The sequence below is a fragment of the Acinonyx jubatus genome, chromosome D4 (assembly GCF_027475565.1).
Source record: "Acinonyx jubatus isolate Ajub_Pintada_27869175 chromosome D4, VMU_Ajub_asm_v1.0, whole genome shotgun sequence".
NCBI classification, from domain to species: Eukaryota; Metazoa; Chordata; class Mammalia; order Carnivora; family Felidae; genus Acinonyx; species Acinonyx jubatus.
The window spans coordinates 91,062,470-91,079,628 of NC_069391.1; the positions used below are offsets into that span (position 1 = coordinate 91,062,470).

General features: G+C 52.2%; 1 protein-coding gene across 1 annotated transcript; it reads right to left on the minus strand.

The window, feature by feature from the left end:
• Window positions 1–2,536: 2,536 nt before the first annotated feature.
• Window positions 2,537–12,207, minus strand: LOC106989401 (putative serine protease 47). The gene is made up of 5 exons (XM_027041234.2): window positions 11,994–12,207; window positions 11,005–11,167; window positions 9,456–9,733; window positions 7,851–8,017; window positions 2,537–5,318 (listed from the first exon to the last, which is right to left on the minus strand). The coding sequence occupies exons 1-5, from the start codon at window positions 12,187–12,189 to the stop codon at window positions 5,004–5,006; spliced, it is 1,119 nt and encodes a 372-aa protein (XP_026897035.1). The 5' UTR covers window positions 12,190–12,207; the 3' UTR covers window positions 2,537–5,003.
• Window positions 12,208–17,159: the final 4,952 nt, after the last annotated feature.

The window sequence follows — 17,159 nt, forward strand, 5'->3', positions numbered from 1 at the left end:
TCTGCACAACCTGAACCACAGAATTCAGCAGGCACATGGCACGGAGAGGTGAACTGGGGGAGAGAGAAGCCACAGAGGGCAGGAAGCTGTTTTTGCTTGCAGAGAGGGTGGAGATGGGGGAGAGTGTGGGAAAAGCAACCCCCAAAAAAACAGCTGGAGAGGAAGTGGAAAAGTATAAACAGCTGTAGGAACTGAACTAAAAAGGGAGACAGGAAGAAAGGAGAGGGTTGAAATTCCATTAAGACTCTATAAACAGGAGGAGCACAGAGTCTGAAACACCACAGCTCGATACCTGGTGGTGCTCTGGTGAGAAGGGCGAATCCCCAGGAGCAGAGTGAAGTCCGGGGGTCTTCGGGCCAGATGAGGAGAGGTGGTTCCCCTGCTGGGAGGACACCAGGTAGAGGCTGTGTGGCTCCCCCAAAGACAAGGCCCCAGTGGACCCGGGAGAACAACCACATTTGCTGGTGCTGCAACAAGGTCATTAAGGGTGAAGCCTGGTGCCAGATGTGTGTTGTGATTTTCCATAATCCCTGAAACGCTGCTGCTACGCGATTGTGTAAACTTTTTCTGGGGCGGGCTGGCACCCAGCCACAGTCTCTAGTCATCAGCAACAGCACGGTCCCTCAAAAGTTCCTGGGTACAGCTGGCACCTGGCCATTGCTTGGTAAGACCCTCTCACAGAGGGTCAGAACGGGTGAAAGCCGCAGTCCCTCAGAAATGAGGGGTCGGAAAACACAGCCGCATCTGAGATAAAACACAGGAGGGAGGTGCTGCCTCCACAGGGAGTATCTTTCCATGTTTATAAGCTTTCTATAATTTTCAGTGTATAGATTTCTCACCTCTTTGGTTAGATTTATTCCTAGGTATTTTATGGTTTTTGGTGCAATTGTAATGGGATCAATTCCTTGATTTCTTTTTCTGTTGCCTCATTGTTGGTGTTTAGGAATGCAACCGATTTCCATGCATTGATTTTATATCCTGCAACTTTGCTGAATTCATGGTGTTGCATCCACACAACTCCTGAAACAGAATGCTACGGGCACCAGTGACAGTCCCAACAAAGTTTATTGCAATGAGAGGCAAGGCAAACCAATCGATTGGGACCGACACTCTTGACCAGAGTGCAGTCTCGAACAACCGAGGTACAGAGTTTTTATAGCCAACCACATCGTCTTATTATCACCTGGGAACAGAACAAAGGAATAGTTCCCAGGTGGAAACAGCTCAAACAGGCCCTTGCCCCAATCCAATCAAGCGCTAATCCATCCCTTGATTGATAGGATAAAGCTGTTATCCCTTAACCTATAGTGTTCAAACAAAGCTGTTATTTCTTAAGGCTACAGGTTAGCCCTACCCTTACAATGGGTCAGGTCTAGCGGTTTTTTGGTGGAATCTTCAGGGTTTTCCATATAGGGTATCATGTCGTCTGCGAAGAGTGAAAGTTTGACCTCTTCCTGGCCGATTTGGATGTCTTTTATTTCTTTGTGTTGTCTGATTGCAGAGGCTAAGACTTCCAATACTATGTTGAATAACAGTGGCAAGAGTGGACATCCCTGTCTTGTTCCTGACCTTAGGGGGAAAGCTCTCAGTTTTTCCCCATTGAGAATGATAGTAGTGTTGGGTCATTCATACATAGCTTTTATAATCTCGAGGTGTGATCCTTCTATCCCTACTTTCTTAAGCATTTTTACCAAGAAAGGATGCTGTATTGTCAAATGCTTTCTCTGCGGCTATTGAGAGGATCATATGGTTCTTGTCCTTTCTTTTATTGATGTGATGAGTCACACTTATTTTGCAGATATTGAACCAGCCCTGCATCCCAGGTATAAATCTTGCTTGGTTGTTGTGAATAATTTTTTAATGTATTGTTGGATCTGGTTGGCTAATATCTTGTTGAGGATTTTTGCATCCATGTTCTTCAGGGAAGAACCTTTGACCTTGGCCATAGCAACTTCTTACTCAACTCATCTCCAGAGGCAAGGGAAACAAAAGCAAACATGAACTATTGGGATCGCGTCAAAATAAAAAGCTTCTACACAGCACAGCTGGCTGTCCAAGCTGGCCACACTCAGGCAAGCCAGGATGCTGAGGTTTGCCCTGTGACCTCAATTCTCCACTGGGTCTAAGAAAAGCTGTTGATTTTTAATTTGTTCAATTTTTTTCGTGTTTTGTGGATGGGAGTAATGCCTTCCAAGCTCCTTGTACTCCAGACTGGAAACAGAAGGCCTCTAATTGATTCTTGTTAGTTTGTTTTCAGTTCTGTAGCTTGTCTGGGGTTGACTTGGCAATGACAGCTGGCAGCCCGTGCCAGTGCCCCATCTAGCAGGGCAAGGAGTCCCTGATGGCGGACCTTCCTAGTCCCGCTCTCCACCGACAGCCCCAGTGCCCCTCCAGGCCCTGCTCCCAGACTCACCGGCCCCTTGGCTTGGCCCCTTTCCTCCACCTCTCCCTTAGTCTGCCTACTCAGGAGTGGGTATCTGGAACTCTCGAGACAAGTGGAGTAAGCCTTTCCCTGATGTCTGAGGGGAGGGCAGGCAGTGTAACGGTCATCTACTTGCAGCCTGTTGGAGCCAGAATAACAAGGGGCTCCAGCTCTTGGGGAGAGAGATGTAGGTTCGAGCCCTTGTTCCACTGCTTATGGCCTGTGCCATCTCTACATCTGCTGCAGAACCCTACCGGGCTTCGTTTCATCTTTAGAAGGAAGCTAAAGCAGGCTAGTACTGAGCACTGAGCTGGTTGCAAGTGATGGGGAAACTGGTTGGGTTGCAGCTAAAAGCTGGTTGTTCTGTCATGTGGGTGAGGTATGTGTGGGATGCCTCCATCAGAGGTCTGAGAACCTCGGGAGGGGCAGGAATCCCCTAGCTGCAGCAGCAGGCAGGCTCCAGAGCACAGCCAGCCGTGGCTGCCATGCTTGCAGGATAGTTTAGGACCAGAAGAGCAGCTGACGCTCCAGCTCAACTGCCTGAGCTGCCCTGAGCTTGTGAGAGTGTGCGTCAACCGCACGCCATCTCAGTAACTCACTGGCATCCAGGGGCCTGAGCAGCCCTGCCCGGGGCCCCACAAGTGAATCTACCACCGAGGGAAGGCATCCTCTTTCCCCTTCCATTGACAGCTGAGCTGCTGGCGGGCACATGGCCAGGCATAGGGCACTGCACTAGTGGGACTCCAGCCAGAGGGATGGCCTGGGCAGGGATGTGAGCCCTGGGAAGACACTTTAAAGTTTATTATTTACTTAGATGGGGAGAGAGAGGGGGGGAGAGAGAGAGAGAGAAGGAGAGAGAATCCCAAGCAGGCTTCATGCTGTCAGTGCAGAGCCCGACACAGGGCTTGATCCCATGAACCATGAGATCATGACCTGAGCTGAAATCAAGATTCAGATGCTCATCCGACTGAGCCTCCCAGGTGCCCCGGAAGACACTTTCCTGAAGCCTCCAAAGATCATCCTGGAAGGGGCCTCCTGCATCAGTGAGAGCCCAGGGTTAATAGGCATGTGAGTCCACTTGTGCCCACCTGCCAACAAGGATCCAGGGTATTTAAGCAATGCCAGAATTGGAAAGAATTTGCGCTGAACCCTCCAAATGCCACTTGGTCTGCATTGGACATGCATCAGATAGGAGCTTTCCCACCTTATTGTGGGTCTGGGGGCTGGAGTGGGTGCATTGTGCGGCTGGGGCTACGCTGGCTGCACAAGGGCCTTTGTCAGGCACACTGCCAGGAAGGATGCCCTGGAACATTGCTTCAAGGCATATTGCCAGGCCACTATGTCCTGGGTCAGCTAAGCATAAAAGGTGACACCAGGATCCAGCTGCTGAAGGTGTGTGGACACCTCAGGCGGACTGGCTTGTGGGAAGCAGGGAGCAGTTTCACTGGACTTGGGCCCCTTCAAACTGGGGGGGGGTGGGGCTGTGAGGACAGGTGAGGAAGGTGTTGGCAGTCAGCTCTAGGAACAGAGGTCTGAGGACTGCCGGCCTGAACTTTGACTCTCAGCCTGGCATCTGGCCTCTTCTGCTTCTGACTCACTCTCATAGACCCTCCATGTCTGAGAGCCCTCTATACTGGTGGCCACAGTATGGCCTGGGTCATGCACCCCAGTCCAACTCAGTCACCCTGCACTCTGGGAACTTTTGTCCACCTCCATGGGGAGTCTGTCCTCCCTCCTCCAAACCTCTTGAATGGTGTTTCTCTACTTTGGGGAAACTCTTGTTCCCTTGCAGTGTAGACATCTAGTGAAATGTCTTACTTCAAATTTGGGTTGAATTGTGTTCCCCCAAATTTATATATTGGAGACCTAACTCCCAGTGCCTCAGAATGTGGCTCATTTGGAGATAAGATCTTTACAGAGGTGATTAACATGAGGCCACTAGGTTGGCCCTAATCCCAAATGACCAGTGTCCCTGTGAAGAAGAGGAGATCAGGACACAGACACACAAAGAGTGATGACCCCATGAGAACACAGAGGGAAGACAGCATCTACATGGCAGGAGAGAGGCCTCAGGGGAAACCTGCCCTGCCCACACCTGGATCTTAGACTTGCAGCCTCCAGGACTGGGAGATGATAAATTCCTGCTGTTGAAGCTGCCTGGGCTCTGATGTTTGTTATGCAGCCTGTGCTGACTGACACACTTCCTCTGAAGGCCTGCATGGTCCCTGAGGCAGGAGCAGGGTCTGAGTGGAGATGGTCTGCTCTCTTCCCAGCTGGCAGCCCTGGGTACCTCCTGGGACAGTCTCCCTGATGAGTCCCTTTTCCTTGCACAGGGAGCCAGCTGACTTACCTCAAGGGAAGGAGGGGCAATGGGGTCCCAAGACAGGAGTGAGATGAGTCTTTTATTTGCTTTTGTTTTGTTTTGTTTCAGGCTTGGCTTGGGGGATGGCAGCTGATGGACAGGAGAGTCCAGGAGAACGAACCACTGAGAGCCAGCGGGGCTGGGGAAGGGGAGGTGTGGAAGGTTCCAGCGAGCAGACTGGGGCCTGAGGCAGAGAGCAGGACAGAGGGGCTCGGAGGGTCACCACAGGGCCTGCTGCGGGCCCCTGAGCATGAACAGCAGCAGGAACCAGGTCTGGGGAGACATGAAGGTTGTGCTGTGCCCGGACGAGCCAGCAGTCTGCCAAGGCTGATCTGGAAACTGCGTCTGAGGAGCAGACGTGGGATCAGGGGGAGGTGTGAGCCTCTGGATCTTGTCAATCCAGTCGGTGAAGTAGTCAACCCTGGTGAAGACGCTGGGGTAGATAGGGTGCCGGCAGTCCAAGCCCCAGCTGGCCAGCCCCACCAGAACCCAGGCACTGAGGAGGTTGCAGACGAGGGGCCCCCCGGAATCGCCCTAGGAAAGAGAGGGGAGTTAGTGCAGGTGACTGAGCAGGGTCTAAGAACACTAGGTGGCAGGGGGTGCCCATGAGTCTATGAAAGTCCAGACCAGCATCGAGCTATGGACACATCAAGGTGACATGGGTGGGCCTTGGAAATGCACTTCAGGATGCTCCCAACTGACCTGAGGACAACCACAGATCTAAATCCGTCATCACGTGAACTCTGCCCTCTGCCCCTGCACCCCAGGAAGGGCTGGTGGCCCAGAGGAACAAGCAGAGCCCCAATCAGGGGAGGCAGACCCAGCAGGAGAACGAAGGCCAACAGTTGTTACCACAGACCAGACACCGCACTGAATTCCCTACAGAAGCCTTATGAAGGGGAGGCTGGTAGCACCCCCCACTTCATGAGTGAGGAAATTGGCTGTGGTCACAGCACCGGTAAGTGACAGACAGAGACCAGAGCAGGTCCACCTGCCCCACAATCTGAGTCCTGAGACATTCTGCAGTGTCCCCCGCTCCCTAGAGCTGTTTCCCGTGCCCACACTGGACCAGATGGAATGTCATGGACAGGCTATGGTGGTTGGAAGGCTACCAGGTGTCCAGCTCCGTGGTGTCCTCAGCCTGGGGGTCCCCAGAGGGGGAGTGGGGTCAAGGGCACCATGGATGTCCAGCAGGCAGGCCGACAAAGGGCATCGGCTCTAAACTCCACAGGAGAAGGCAGGTGGGGGGCAAGGCTGGAAGGGAGATCTTTGGTGACAACCATGTGGGGACTCAGGGGCTGAGCCCTGTGAGGAGGTTGGGTCAGAAAGTCCAGACCATCATCTGTGGCCTGGGAACCAAGAAACCAGGCCTACGTCCTACCAGGAGGTGGATGGCTGAGCTTCCTGCTGTGACTCAGCAGCTCCCCGGACAATAATGAGAGCAACTGTCAGTGAGGCCTCCCCATGGCAGGCCCACCTCATGCCTCCTGCCCACGTTTCCTTGGGCTGCCATCACCCATGACCACAGCGGACACTTACCCTCAAAGTTCTGGAGTCAGAGTCTGAGAACAGGTGTCTCTGTGCCTTTCCCTAGATCTTTTAGCAACACCAGAACTTGGGATTTGGGGTCCCTCCAAATCCAGAATGGTCTCATCTTGAGACTCTAATCACATCTGCAAAGACCCTATACAGTTCCCAGTAAGGTTACATTCTAAGGTTCCAAATGGACATGAATTTGGGGGACAGTACTCAGACCACTATAGCATCCTTTCAACAACCCCATGGAGGAGGCCTCAGAATGCCATGCAGGCTCAAAGGTGCCACCCGAGGTCCCAGGGCAGGGATACATGGCAGAGCCGTGTCTCTGACTCCAGACCCCCCCTCCCCCCACTCCTCGGTGCCTTCCATGCAGGAGGCAGGTGCACAGACATCAGCTCTTAAGGCTGGGGCCTGACAGTGTGCTTAGAGGCTGGGTGGGCTTGGAGTCAGGATGCTGGCAGAGCAGGCGTGGGCTGCCTTATGTAGGGCTGGTCACTTTCCCTCTCTGGGCCTGCTTGCCCACCTGCAGGATGGGGCATCGCAGAGAGTGGAAAGAAATCTTCACAATCCACTGGGTTGTGCCCAATGGCAGACACACACCCAGAATATACAAAATTATAAGGAGCTCCTGAAATAAAAAGACAGACAGCCCAACAGAAAAGTGACGGGGGTAAAACCAGAAGGGAAACTTTACTGAAGAAGATATCTGGCGACAACAAATACGGGACAATTTATTTAACTTAATCCGTCATCTGGAAAACACAAATTAAATCACAGTGAGATACCACAATGCACACACACCAAAATGAGCAAAGACAGAGAGCGCTAAGTATTGGCAAGAATATAAACTCATCCGCTGCTCAAAGTGGTGGGGCAGGGGCACCACATCCCCTAACATCTGCCAAAGCTGGGTCTCCACATAATCCAACGATTCTATGCGTGGGCTGCTGTGAATATAAAGAGGATATAAAGCGGATGAGACACTTGGAAGTGAATGAAATGGAAAACTCGAAAGCTCCCAAAATACTCCTTGACAGCGGAACCAACAACAGGACTGAATGCACACGACGGAACGCGCCCTAAGCGCAGACAGGGCAGAGGAAACGCATACACGGAGCGCCGAGACACCGGCTGCCAGCTGGAAATGAACCCCACGGAGGGAGAGTTCAGAAGCTATCGTAAGGTGTTAGAGGTGACGGCTGCGGCCCCCTCGGGTGTTAGAGTGGGTTGGGTGGTGGGGAGTCGGTCACACGTGTCAGGATATGAAGATTCACCTGCTGCTCTTAGCAATCATATATGCCTCTGTATGCGTGTTACACTGGAGCGAAAAGCTTGAAATGTGCTAACAACAGATGCTGTTTGGAGGTCCTGCCAGCAGATGCCCTCATGTGGCTTAGGAAGGGGTGAGCCAGGGGACACTGCTGGGGACGGGGAGACAGGAAGGCCCACAGGTCTCCACAGAGCAGAAGCAACACAGGCCCACTGGGGAAACTGAGGCAAACAGGCAAGGGAAGAACAGAAACTCACGTGGCAGGTGGCCCTTCCTGTCGAGAAATCACCAGCACACAACATCTCCTCCTGCACTGAGTAGGTCTTGCTGTTGCTAAGTTTTCGTCTGTATAAGATGTTACAGAACTTGTTCTCAATGAGGCTCACCTTACCCTCCTGGAGATGGAAGGGCGAGTGCAGATGTTCTGTGTGAATAGGAAGGGGACCTGTGGCGTGCGCTGTGGGGAAGCCCCGGCCACCACGAAACACGCGGTTTGCTCAACACAGATGGGCCTCGAACACGGCTGCGGTCTTCCATCCGTCCCTAACAGGCTCCTCTCCTACTTCCTGAACGGTTCACACACTCATCCATTCCCTCTACCTCACTCACTCCGCACAGAAAGAAGGCAAATCCCACCAGCACAGCCATTCTCAGGGCCTTGGCCACCACTGACCCACCCACCTACGCTGTCACACACCATGTCCGCCCGTCTGTCACTGCCCTTCCTCCCATCCTTCCATCCACTGATTCCCCCCATCCGCCTACCCACCCCACCTCTCATGCTTGTCTCCATCCCTCCATCAATACCCACCAGCCACCAGCCACTCCTCTCCCAGCCACGCCGCCCCACACAGCCACCAGCACTCACCCCTCCATTCGTCTGTCCTCATGCTGGGCATACTGTAGACGCCACTGACACAGGGGGCATTGTTGTTGGGGACACAGGGCGAGTGAGGAACGTGGACGGGATTGTGGGGACACAGGGCAAGTGAGGAATATGGACGGGATTGTTTGAGAAGTGATAAGCGGTGTGAAGGAAACAAAACAGGAGGAGGAACCCCTCTCAGCTCACGTGGGCAAGCGGAACTCCGCAGAGGAGGGGCCGAGTCATCGCTGTAAAGACAGGGTGGCCCCCTGCAGGCAAACACCAGTGGGCAGAGAGGCAGGTGGAGAAGCCGGTCGTGGCAAAGGCCCTGGGGTGAGGATGGCAAGAAGGAGCCTGGTGGCTGACTTGGGGTGTGCAGGGGATGTAGGGAGGGCTGGGGCCAAGGCAGGGATTCTGGACTTGTTCTAACAGTCCAAACAGCTGTGAGGGCACACAGGGAGCTGAGCAGGGAAGTGGCACAATTCACGATTTAAAGTGAGCAGACAGCTGTGTAGACACTAAACAGGACACATAGGGTGGGCGCTGGGAGACCAGTCTGGAGGCACAGGCAAGACGCGATGGTCCGTCAGAGCAGGGAGGCAATAGCAGAGCACGTGCCAGGTGCCTGGGGTGGGGGTGGGGGGATGTTAAAACAAGTCAGACATGGTCCTCGCCCTCAAGGAAGAACCAGCCTCTGTGCCTGTGTGTGTGTGCACGTGCGTGAGAGACAGAGAGAGACACAGAGACAGAGAGAGAGTGCTGGGGGCCAGGTTGCCCTATGGTTGGGACAGTCCCTCAGACTTAAGGAACTCCAAAGCTTTAGAATCACACACTTTTCAGAACTAGAACTAAAACGGTCCAGTCCTCTAGAAATGAGGCACAGAGGCTCAAGGTCCCGTGCCCGCTTGCCAGGGGGGCCCCTAGGGCTGAACCTGGCCTCCCATCTTTCCTCCCTCTCTCACCCCCGCCCCTCCCCGCCTCTCCCACACGCCCTCACGGTCCTCGCTGAGCATCCCCCAGCCGGTTATCCAGCAGGACAAGTTGCTGGACAGCTGCATGCCGGGGCTAGGGAGGCAGGCGGGGGCAATGTAGGAGGTGAAGTTCACAGGCACGTGCAGCTGCAGCATGGTTATGTCACTCCCGAAGGGGTGAAGCTTCTCAAAGTCTGGGTGCACGATGATCCGGCTCACAGACATCTCCCGGGTGTGCTGGCCGTGCTGGTACAGCCGTGTGCTTCCCAACAGAACCTGGTAGTCTGCTGGGGCTTGGGATTTGCTGGCAGGGAACAGCTCATCGTCACTGTCTCCGAGCCCGGGGTCAGCTCCCTCTCCCTGCCCCTCATCTACCTGCCCCTGCCTGCGCGAGACTCCTCTTCCCAACCATCTTGGGGCTGCCTGATCTCCTGTCCCCGACCTGAGACGTGTGGCTTCCCTGTCACATCTTGAATTGGAAGCGTGGGGACTCCTTGTGCTCAGGGCTCCTTGGTGGAGCCTCGCATCAAGGCCTTCCACCTTATACAGAGGAACCCTGGCTCAAGCCTAGCTCTGGCCTGACCCTTCCCAAAGCTCCCCACGGCCCAACTTTGGCCCCACATCTTTCCTGCCCCTTCTTCCTGTAAACACCTTCCTGCCTGAGGGCTGTGTGCACACCTGTTCATAAGTATCCACAAAAGATGTGTTAAATGAGCGGATGAGTGCAGGAAATGGAGCCTTGTCCCCGGAACATGAGTGATGAAACATCCGGCCCTGCCAGCCATCTGGTGGAAAGTCCTACCCCCGCTCGGTGCCCAAACCCTTCCCTTCTGGCTCCACCCATGCCAGCTGGCACCTCTCCTGACCTCCCTTCTTGTCCATGGGGCCCTCCCGTCTCACCCATGCTGGACTGACACCCCCCGCCATGGCACAGAGGGGCTAATGTGTGGAACAGGGTAGGTGCTGACAGGGCTCTGGGCCCTTAAAGCCAGTCAGTGCCCGAACTCTAGCTCCCTGGCCTGGGCTGTGATGCCCAGCTGCACCCTTGAGACCCCTTCTCATCTATTCAGAAGCTGAGTGCCGAGCCAGGCACCCTCCAAGGTCGAGGAGCCCACCTCCCACCCAGGCAGCCTGGCATATGGGTGCCGGCAGCCACGCCTCCTCCTGGGCACACAGTTCTGCAAAAATGATAAGAAAAATCACCCGGCTGCCGGCTGTGTGTGTAGTCCCAGGTCCCTGCCTACAGTCTGCCACCGAGGAGTGTGGGGACACGGAGGACAAGCCCTGATCTGAGGAGGCAGAGCGCCTGCCCACACTGCGTGGCAGCCAGGACAGACACTGCCAATCTGTGCTGGGGGACAGGCACAGGGGCTGAGGACAGAGGGGGGTGAGTGGGGAGCACATGCAGGTGGAGGGGACACCGGTCAAAGGCAGGAATGATGCATGTCTGGAGGCTACACGCTGCTCCAGAGCAAAGCCCAGCGCATTGGACACCCATCACCCCTTTTCTCCTCTTCCCCTTGCATCCCGCTGCCCCACTGGCCCCTCTGCTGGCATCCAGGAGGGGGGACTCACTTGAGAAAGCAGTGGGCAGTGGACACCAGCCAGAGGGAGTCGATGAGGACAGCTCCGCAGATGTGTGTGTGCTGGTACAGCAGGCTGGCCTGCCAAGGCCACTGGCCGGCCAGCACATCCTGGCCACCGTAGATCTTCCCCGTCACCTTGGGCCTCCCGCACACTGTGGAGACACACCCCTGCCCTGTCTACGATAGAGACACCGGTGACCCCAAGTGACGCTACCACAGAGGCCTTCCTCCGCTTCACAGATGCAAAAACCAAGGCCAAGGGTCAAGGGGCCTGGCCAAAATGCCAGGGCCGCCCGGACCCTGCCTTCATCAGCTGCTGTCGAGGACAGTAGAGCCGAGCACAGGCCGGCAAACCCTGTGGTCAGGATGAGGGCCCAGGGGTCTGGTGAGGCCAGGCACGGAGGGCCAAGAGAGGCCACAGCAGCATCCCCAGGGAGACAGATGTCCCTGAATGCACCTGCGGGGGGCTGGGCCAGTGTTCCCTTCAACTGGCAGCCTCCGCCTCCTCGCCCACTCTGCAGATGGAAGAACGGAAGGTCTCAGGGGTTCCTAACCCGACCTGCTGGCCGTGATGCTTCCAGGGGGCTTCCTATGTGCCCTCCACCTCATCCCGCCTCTCAGGGAGGGAGGTTCACGGCAGGAAGGAGTCTGTGGTGCTGGGTGACCCCGGGAGGGCCACTCCCCTGACTCAGGACGCTGTTTCTTAAGGAAGAGGGAGCGGTCTAGTGAGGAACGCCCGGTTCTGGGGTTCACACCGGGGGAGGGGCAGGGGTGTGCCCAGGAGGGCCCCCTCACTCAGCACCTCCTCCCCCCCCCCCCGGCCCCCATCCCAGGGTCAGGCTCTGCCACCCGCCCGGCTCCAGGGGGGTCCGCAGTGGGGCCTGCGAGGGGGCGGAGAGAAGAAAAGGCCGTGGCCGCGCCCCAGCCCCTCCCGGAGCTGGAGCCCCGCCTCCGCCCACACGCCTCAGCCCAACGCACCTGCTCCTGGCGCCAACCGCTGCGCGCCACCCGCCTGCCGCCTGGGCTCCTCAGTCGCTGCCTCCACTGGAGCTGGAGCAGGGACGCGGGCGACCACTGGCCAGGATCCTCGTATGCCCGTGGCTAGCAGCAGCAGCAGCCGGAGCAGGGCCGCCAGCCAGCCTCGCCCACGGGGGGTCGGCCCCTCCTCTCCCATGACCGGGGGCCGCTGACCCCAGCCTGACCCGACCTGACCCCCCACCCCTGACCCCAGGCCAGCCAATCCCTGGCCGCTCCTATCCTAGGCCCTGCCCTGCCCCTGTCCGCCCTCCCCCCCCCCCCCCCCCCAATTCTGGGCCCTAATCCTGCCCAGACCCTACCCCACTGAGCCCTGACTCAGGCCTGGACTCCTCCCCACATCTGGTCCTGACCCCACCCCTCTTGGCCTCCTGCCCAGCTGGTCCCAGGAGGGCGGGACCTCAGTGCAATCAAGGGCTCCTATGAATTCAAGAGAAAAGACAGTAGGCACCACATACAAAATAGCAACCGTATGAGAAAGCAATTCATGGGAGAGGGAATTTAAAGTATCTGTAGGCAAGAAAACATGCTTCATTTAACTGGTTAACTAGAAAAGGGAGTTGAAACATTACAGCGTGTCATTTTCGATCATCAAATTGCAAACATTTTCTGGGATGGATAAAGACCCATACACCTTGGTTAATCAGTGATTTCTCCACCGTGTGAGGAAAACATCCAAATTTCAGACACGCTTATTATTGTCTACTCCAGGATGGAGTGTCCTGCATTTGTTGGTATCGGGAGTAAGATCCTACCGGCTCACACTTACTTTCCGTGTGCACAGGGAAATTATTTTATTCACCACTGAGTCTAGCGGCAAGAGAGGAGGGGGATTAGAGCTGCACACCGTAGACACTGAAATTCAGCTTAATAGCTACTATTGTTATTTAATGAAAACAGAAGCCAAGGGGCACCCAGCTTTACTTACTGGCTAAGAAATTATACTTGAATAAATTTTAAAAAGTCACCTTTTGGGTTCTTACCCAAACTACACCACAGTTTACCTAAACTGGTGTTAGGAAGAATCTATATTTCATATAGAGACTAGAAGAATAATTCATGAATTTTATAAAAGGGAATATAGGATTGATGGAGAAGGTGAGGTGATGATGAAGACCATATTGAATGAGTTAAGATCGCAGTGTCTGTGGAATATACAGTTGGATTCGTTCAAGAGGCATTTGGAAGTACCAATTTAAGATTTGGGGAAGTGCCTTGGGGTTGGAGATAGAGAGTACTGTGAGGTTTGAGGTGATAGTTGAGTCTATGGGAGAGGATAAAATCGTTGAAAAAAACATATAGAACAAAATCAGAGACCAAAACACAGAAAAGAGCCAAAAAAGAAAAAGGAGCCAGTAAGAGACTGAGGACTGCACAGGGTGAATTAAAAAAAAATGTTTTTAATGTTTATTAATTTTTGAGTCAGAGAGAGAGAGAGAGAGAACAGGGGAGGAGCAGAGAGAGAGGGAGACAGAATCAGAAGCAGGTTCCAGGCTCTGAGCTGTCAGCACAGAGCCCGACGCGGGGCTCGAACTCACAAGCCACAAGATCATGACCTGAGCTGAAGTTGGACGCTTAACCGACTGGGCCACCCAGGCGCCCGGAATAGGGTGAATTTAAACCATAGGAACACTAAATTACATAACTACAAGATTTCTTACTTTTTAAACAGCTTTGTGGGGACATAGTTTATATACCATAAAGTTCATACATTACAAGGGACAATTGAATGATTTTCAGTCAACTTTGAGAATTGTGAAGCAATCACCAGATTTGCAGCTAATGTTCTCTCATTGCTGGCTCTACATAGCCACCTATGGGCTTTTTGTCCCTCTAAATTTATGTTTTCTGGACATATCATATAAATGGAATCACATACTATGTTGTCTTTCAATCTGGCTTTTTCGCTTAGTGTGACAGCACTCCCACTGGCCTTCGCAGGGAGCTGGCCTCGAGCTCAGGTGCTCCTGTTGGCTGACCCGAGTCCTTGGTCTGCGGCAGAACCAACCAACCTACTTGTCTTGGGTTTGCAGACCACTGACCTTGAGGGGGAAGGACGATACGGCCTGACCACACTCGAAAACACCTGCCACGGATGCCAGCAGGTCCATCCAGGGTCACGGCGACACAGAACCCACCGCCTGGGCACTGCTTCTCCTGCACGCAGCGCCCTCCCCATTCCCCACACTTTCCCCTTAAAAACCCACCCGCTTCGCCTGGACGGGGAAGATGGCCTTGGAGACATCAGCCTGCCCTCTTCCCAGGTTGCCGGCTTCCTGAGTAAAGCGACCTCTCTTTCCCCACCATCACTCGTCTCTCGAGTGTTGATTTTCCAGCGGAGAGCAGCGGAGCCTGAGGTCAGAACCGGTTCTGTCCAGTAACATTAGCACATTGGTTTTGGAGTTCATCCATGCTGTGGTACATATTGGTATTCTGTTCCTTTTCCTTCCGTGGAATGGTTGTACCACATTTTGATTATCCATTTACCAGTTGATGGACATTTGGATCCTCTGCAGTTTGGGGCAGTTACAAATAACACTGCTATGAATATTTGTGTTCTGGTCTTCGTGCGGACATCTGTTTTCATTTTTGGGGGGTGGATTCCTAGGACAAGAATGAAAGTGCTGGGTCATACCTAAGTTTAGCTTTAAGATTTTCTAAGCCGACAAACCACGTTGTATCTATGTTCTTTACCAGATGTGCAATGTGTAAATATTTTCTCCAAGTCTCCGGCTTGTCTTTCATTCTTTCAACAGTGGCTTTTGAAGAGCAAAATATTTTAATTTTGATGACTTCTAAGAAGTTCAGGTTTTTTTGTATGGATCATGCTTTCGGTGTCATACTTAAGAGATCATGAAAGTTTTCTGCTGTTTTCCTTGAGAAACTTTAAGGGTTGGTTCTTACGTTTGGATCAATTTTTAGTTCATTGTTGTCTACTGTGATGTAAGTTTTTTTGTTTGTTTGATTTTTGGATTTTCATGTGGCTATCCATCTGTCCCAGCACCAAAGAAAAAGATGATCTTTTCCCCACTGAATTGTCTTGGAGCCTTTGTCGAAAATCAATTCATAGTAAAAAATAAAATTTTATTTCTAGACTTTCAATGCTGTGCCATTGTCGTAGATGCACACTCTCATGCCAGAATTCCACTGTCTAGATTAACATGCATTATAGCAAATTTTGAACTAAGTAGTGCAAGTTTTCCAGCTTTATTATTTTTCCAAACTATTTAGGCTGTTTTAGGCCCTTAGCATTTCCATATAAATTATAGAATCACCTGGTCAATTTCCACCCCCCAAAAAGTCTGCTGGGATTTCCACAGGGACTGCATTAAATTTATAAGTGAATTTCTTGATAATATGAAATCTCCATCAATTGTTTAAAAATACTTTTAAAACTTCAATTAATACCTGACATTATATTACACATATATTTTTATCTCTACCTCCTTACCAAGGAAAGTCCACGGGCAATATGTGCTTTTTGTTTTTGTCACTTTGTATTTATTTTAAGCATTGTATCTTCAACACCTAGAAAAATGTTTGGCATACGGTAGGGCTTACTTAATATTTTTGAAAGTCTGAACAAAAAGATAAAACTTTTTTAAAAAAATGAGTAGTCAGCATCATAAGCTAATTTGATTGACAAAGGGGATTACCAACATGTGTTAAAAAGTTTGAAATGTGTGGATAGATTTAAATAAACTACAGTCACCTAGGAATATGAAGAAGTATTCTGAAGAGTTCTACAATGCCTCCATACAATGAGTACTACTCAGCAATGAAAAGGAAGGAGTTACAGAAAATTAGAATAGCGTGGATAAATTTCAAATGCATTAGGTTTAATGAAAGAAGCCAGGCTCAAAGGTCATATGCTGTAGATTGCATTTACATACGTGGAAAAGAAGCCACAGGGAGAAAAACTATCAGTTGTTACCAGGGGCTGAGGGTGAAAAAGGGAAAGACTGTGAAGGAGGGAGAGTTAAGATAGAGGAGGAGTAGGGAGACCCAAGCTTGTCTGGTCCCTCAAACACAGCTACATAGTTATCAAATCATCCTGAACATCCCAGAAATCAATGGGAGGTCTGAGAGAACAAAAACCGTAAGACTATAAGTAGAAAAGCGACCACCTTCTGGAAGGTAGGAGGAGGAGAGAGTTGACTTGGGAGAGACATAGCTGCAGATACAGCAGAGGGGGAGGGGCTGCACTCAGAGGCTACTGCTAAGTAGTATAAGCAGCAGAACTTTTTGAAGTCTGCTACGTGAGGTATGAGCCTGGCCTAAAAGTGCTCAGGTGCCAGGGCGGAATCCCAGGAATGACAACGTGGTCTGAGGGTCTCCTGGGTCACAAGAAGAACAGGTGACACCAATGTGCTGCACTGTTCCCAGGCATAGGAGTCAGACTCGGGTACCAGCTTTCTGCTCTGTTTGATATAAGCTCTGAACTGCTGTGCAGTTGTGCAACTTCTTTCCTAAGCCAGGCAGCAAAAGCATGGCAAGACCCTCCCCCAGAGGAGCAGTGCTCGTCCATGCCACAGGAATCCCTAAAATGTGGAGTTTTGAAACTCAGTGTTGCACCTGAGATAAAAAAAAAAAAAGCTTGAACACAAGCTGGGTGAACTTGGGGTTTTGATGGAAACCGGGGACACAAGAGGGGCGATTGATTGCTCTTCTTTGAGGTTCCCTGAAGAGTGGGGGGTGCAAACTTTCATCTCGGGGCTAGAAGGTGGGCACAGTGATGTTCATCCCACCCATCAAGGAAGAGCGCCTACAGGGAGCAAGACAGTGCCACCTAGTGGAGGCAAGATCCACTTACACCAAGCCCTGCCCCCTGCACCCCAGATGAGGATTTCCACTCAAACAAGCCAGCCTGAGAACCAGCACAGCAGGCCTCTTCCCCAGAAGACCAGCGCAAATAACTCCCTGCACCAAGTCCATGATCATAGCACTGCAAATCTTCAGCTCTAGTGGAAATAAGATCTGACTTCCGTTTTACTTTTATTCTTTTTTTATTATTTTTATTTATTTTCTTATATTTTCAATTACTTTATAGACTTTTTATTATTATGGTTTTCATTATTTAGTCATATATGTTTTATTTTTTTAATATTT

Excerpts from the sequence above, each read along its gene's own strand:
- LOC106989401 (XM_027041234.2), bottom strand. The coding sequence starts at position 12,189 with ATGGGAGAGGAGGGGCCGACCCCCCGTGGGCGAGGCTGGCTGGCGGCC. Across the intron at positions 11,168-11,993 it reads GCGGTTGGCGCCAGGAGCAG|TGTGCGGGAGGCCCAAGGTG; the intron begins GTGCGTTGGGCT and ends GTGTCTCCACAG. Across the intron at positions 5,319-7,850 it reads CAGGAAGGGCCACCTGCCAC|GGCGATTCCGGGGGGCCCCT; the intron begins GTGAGTTTCTGT and ends TCTCTTTCCTAG.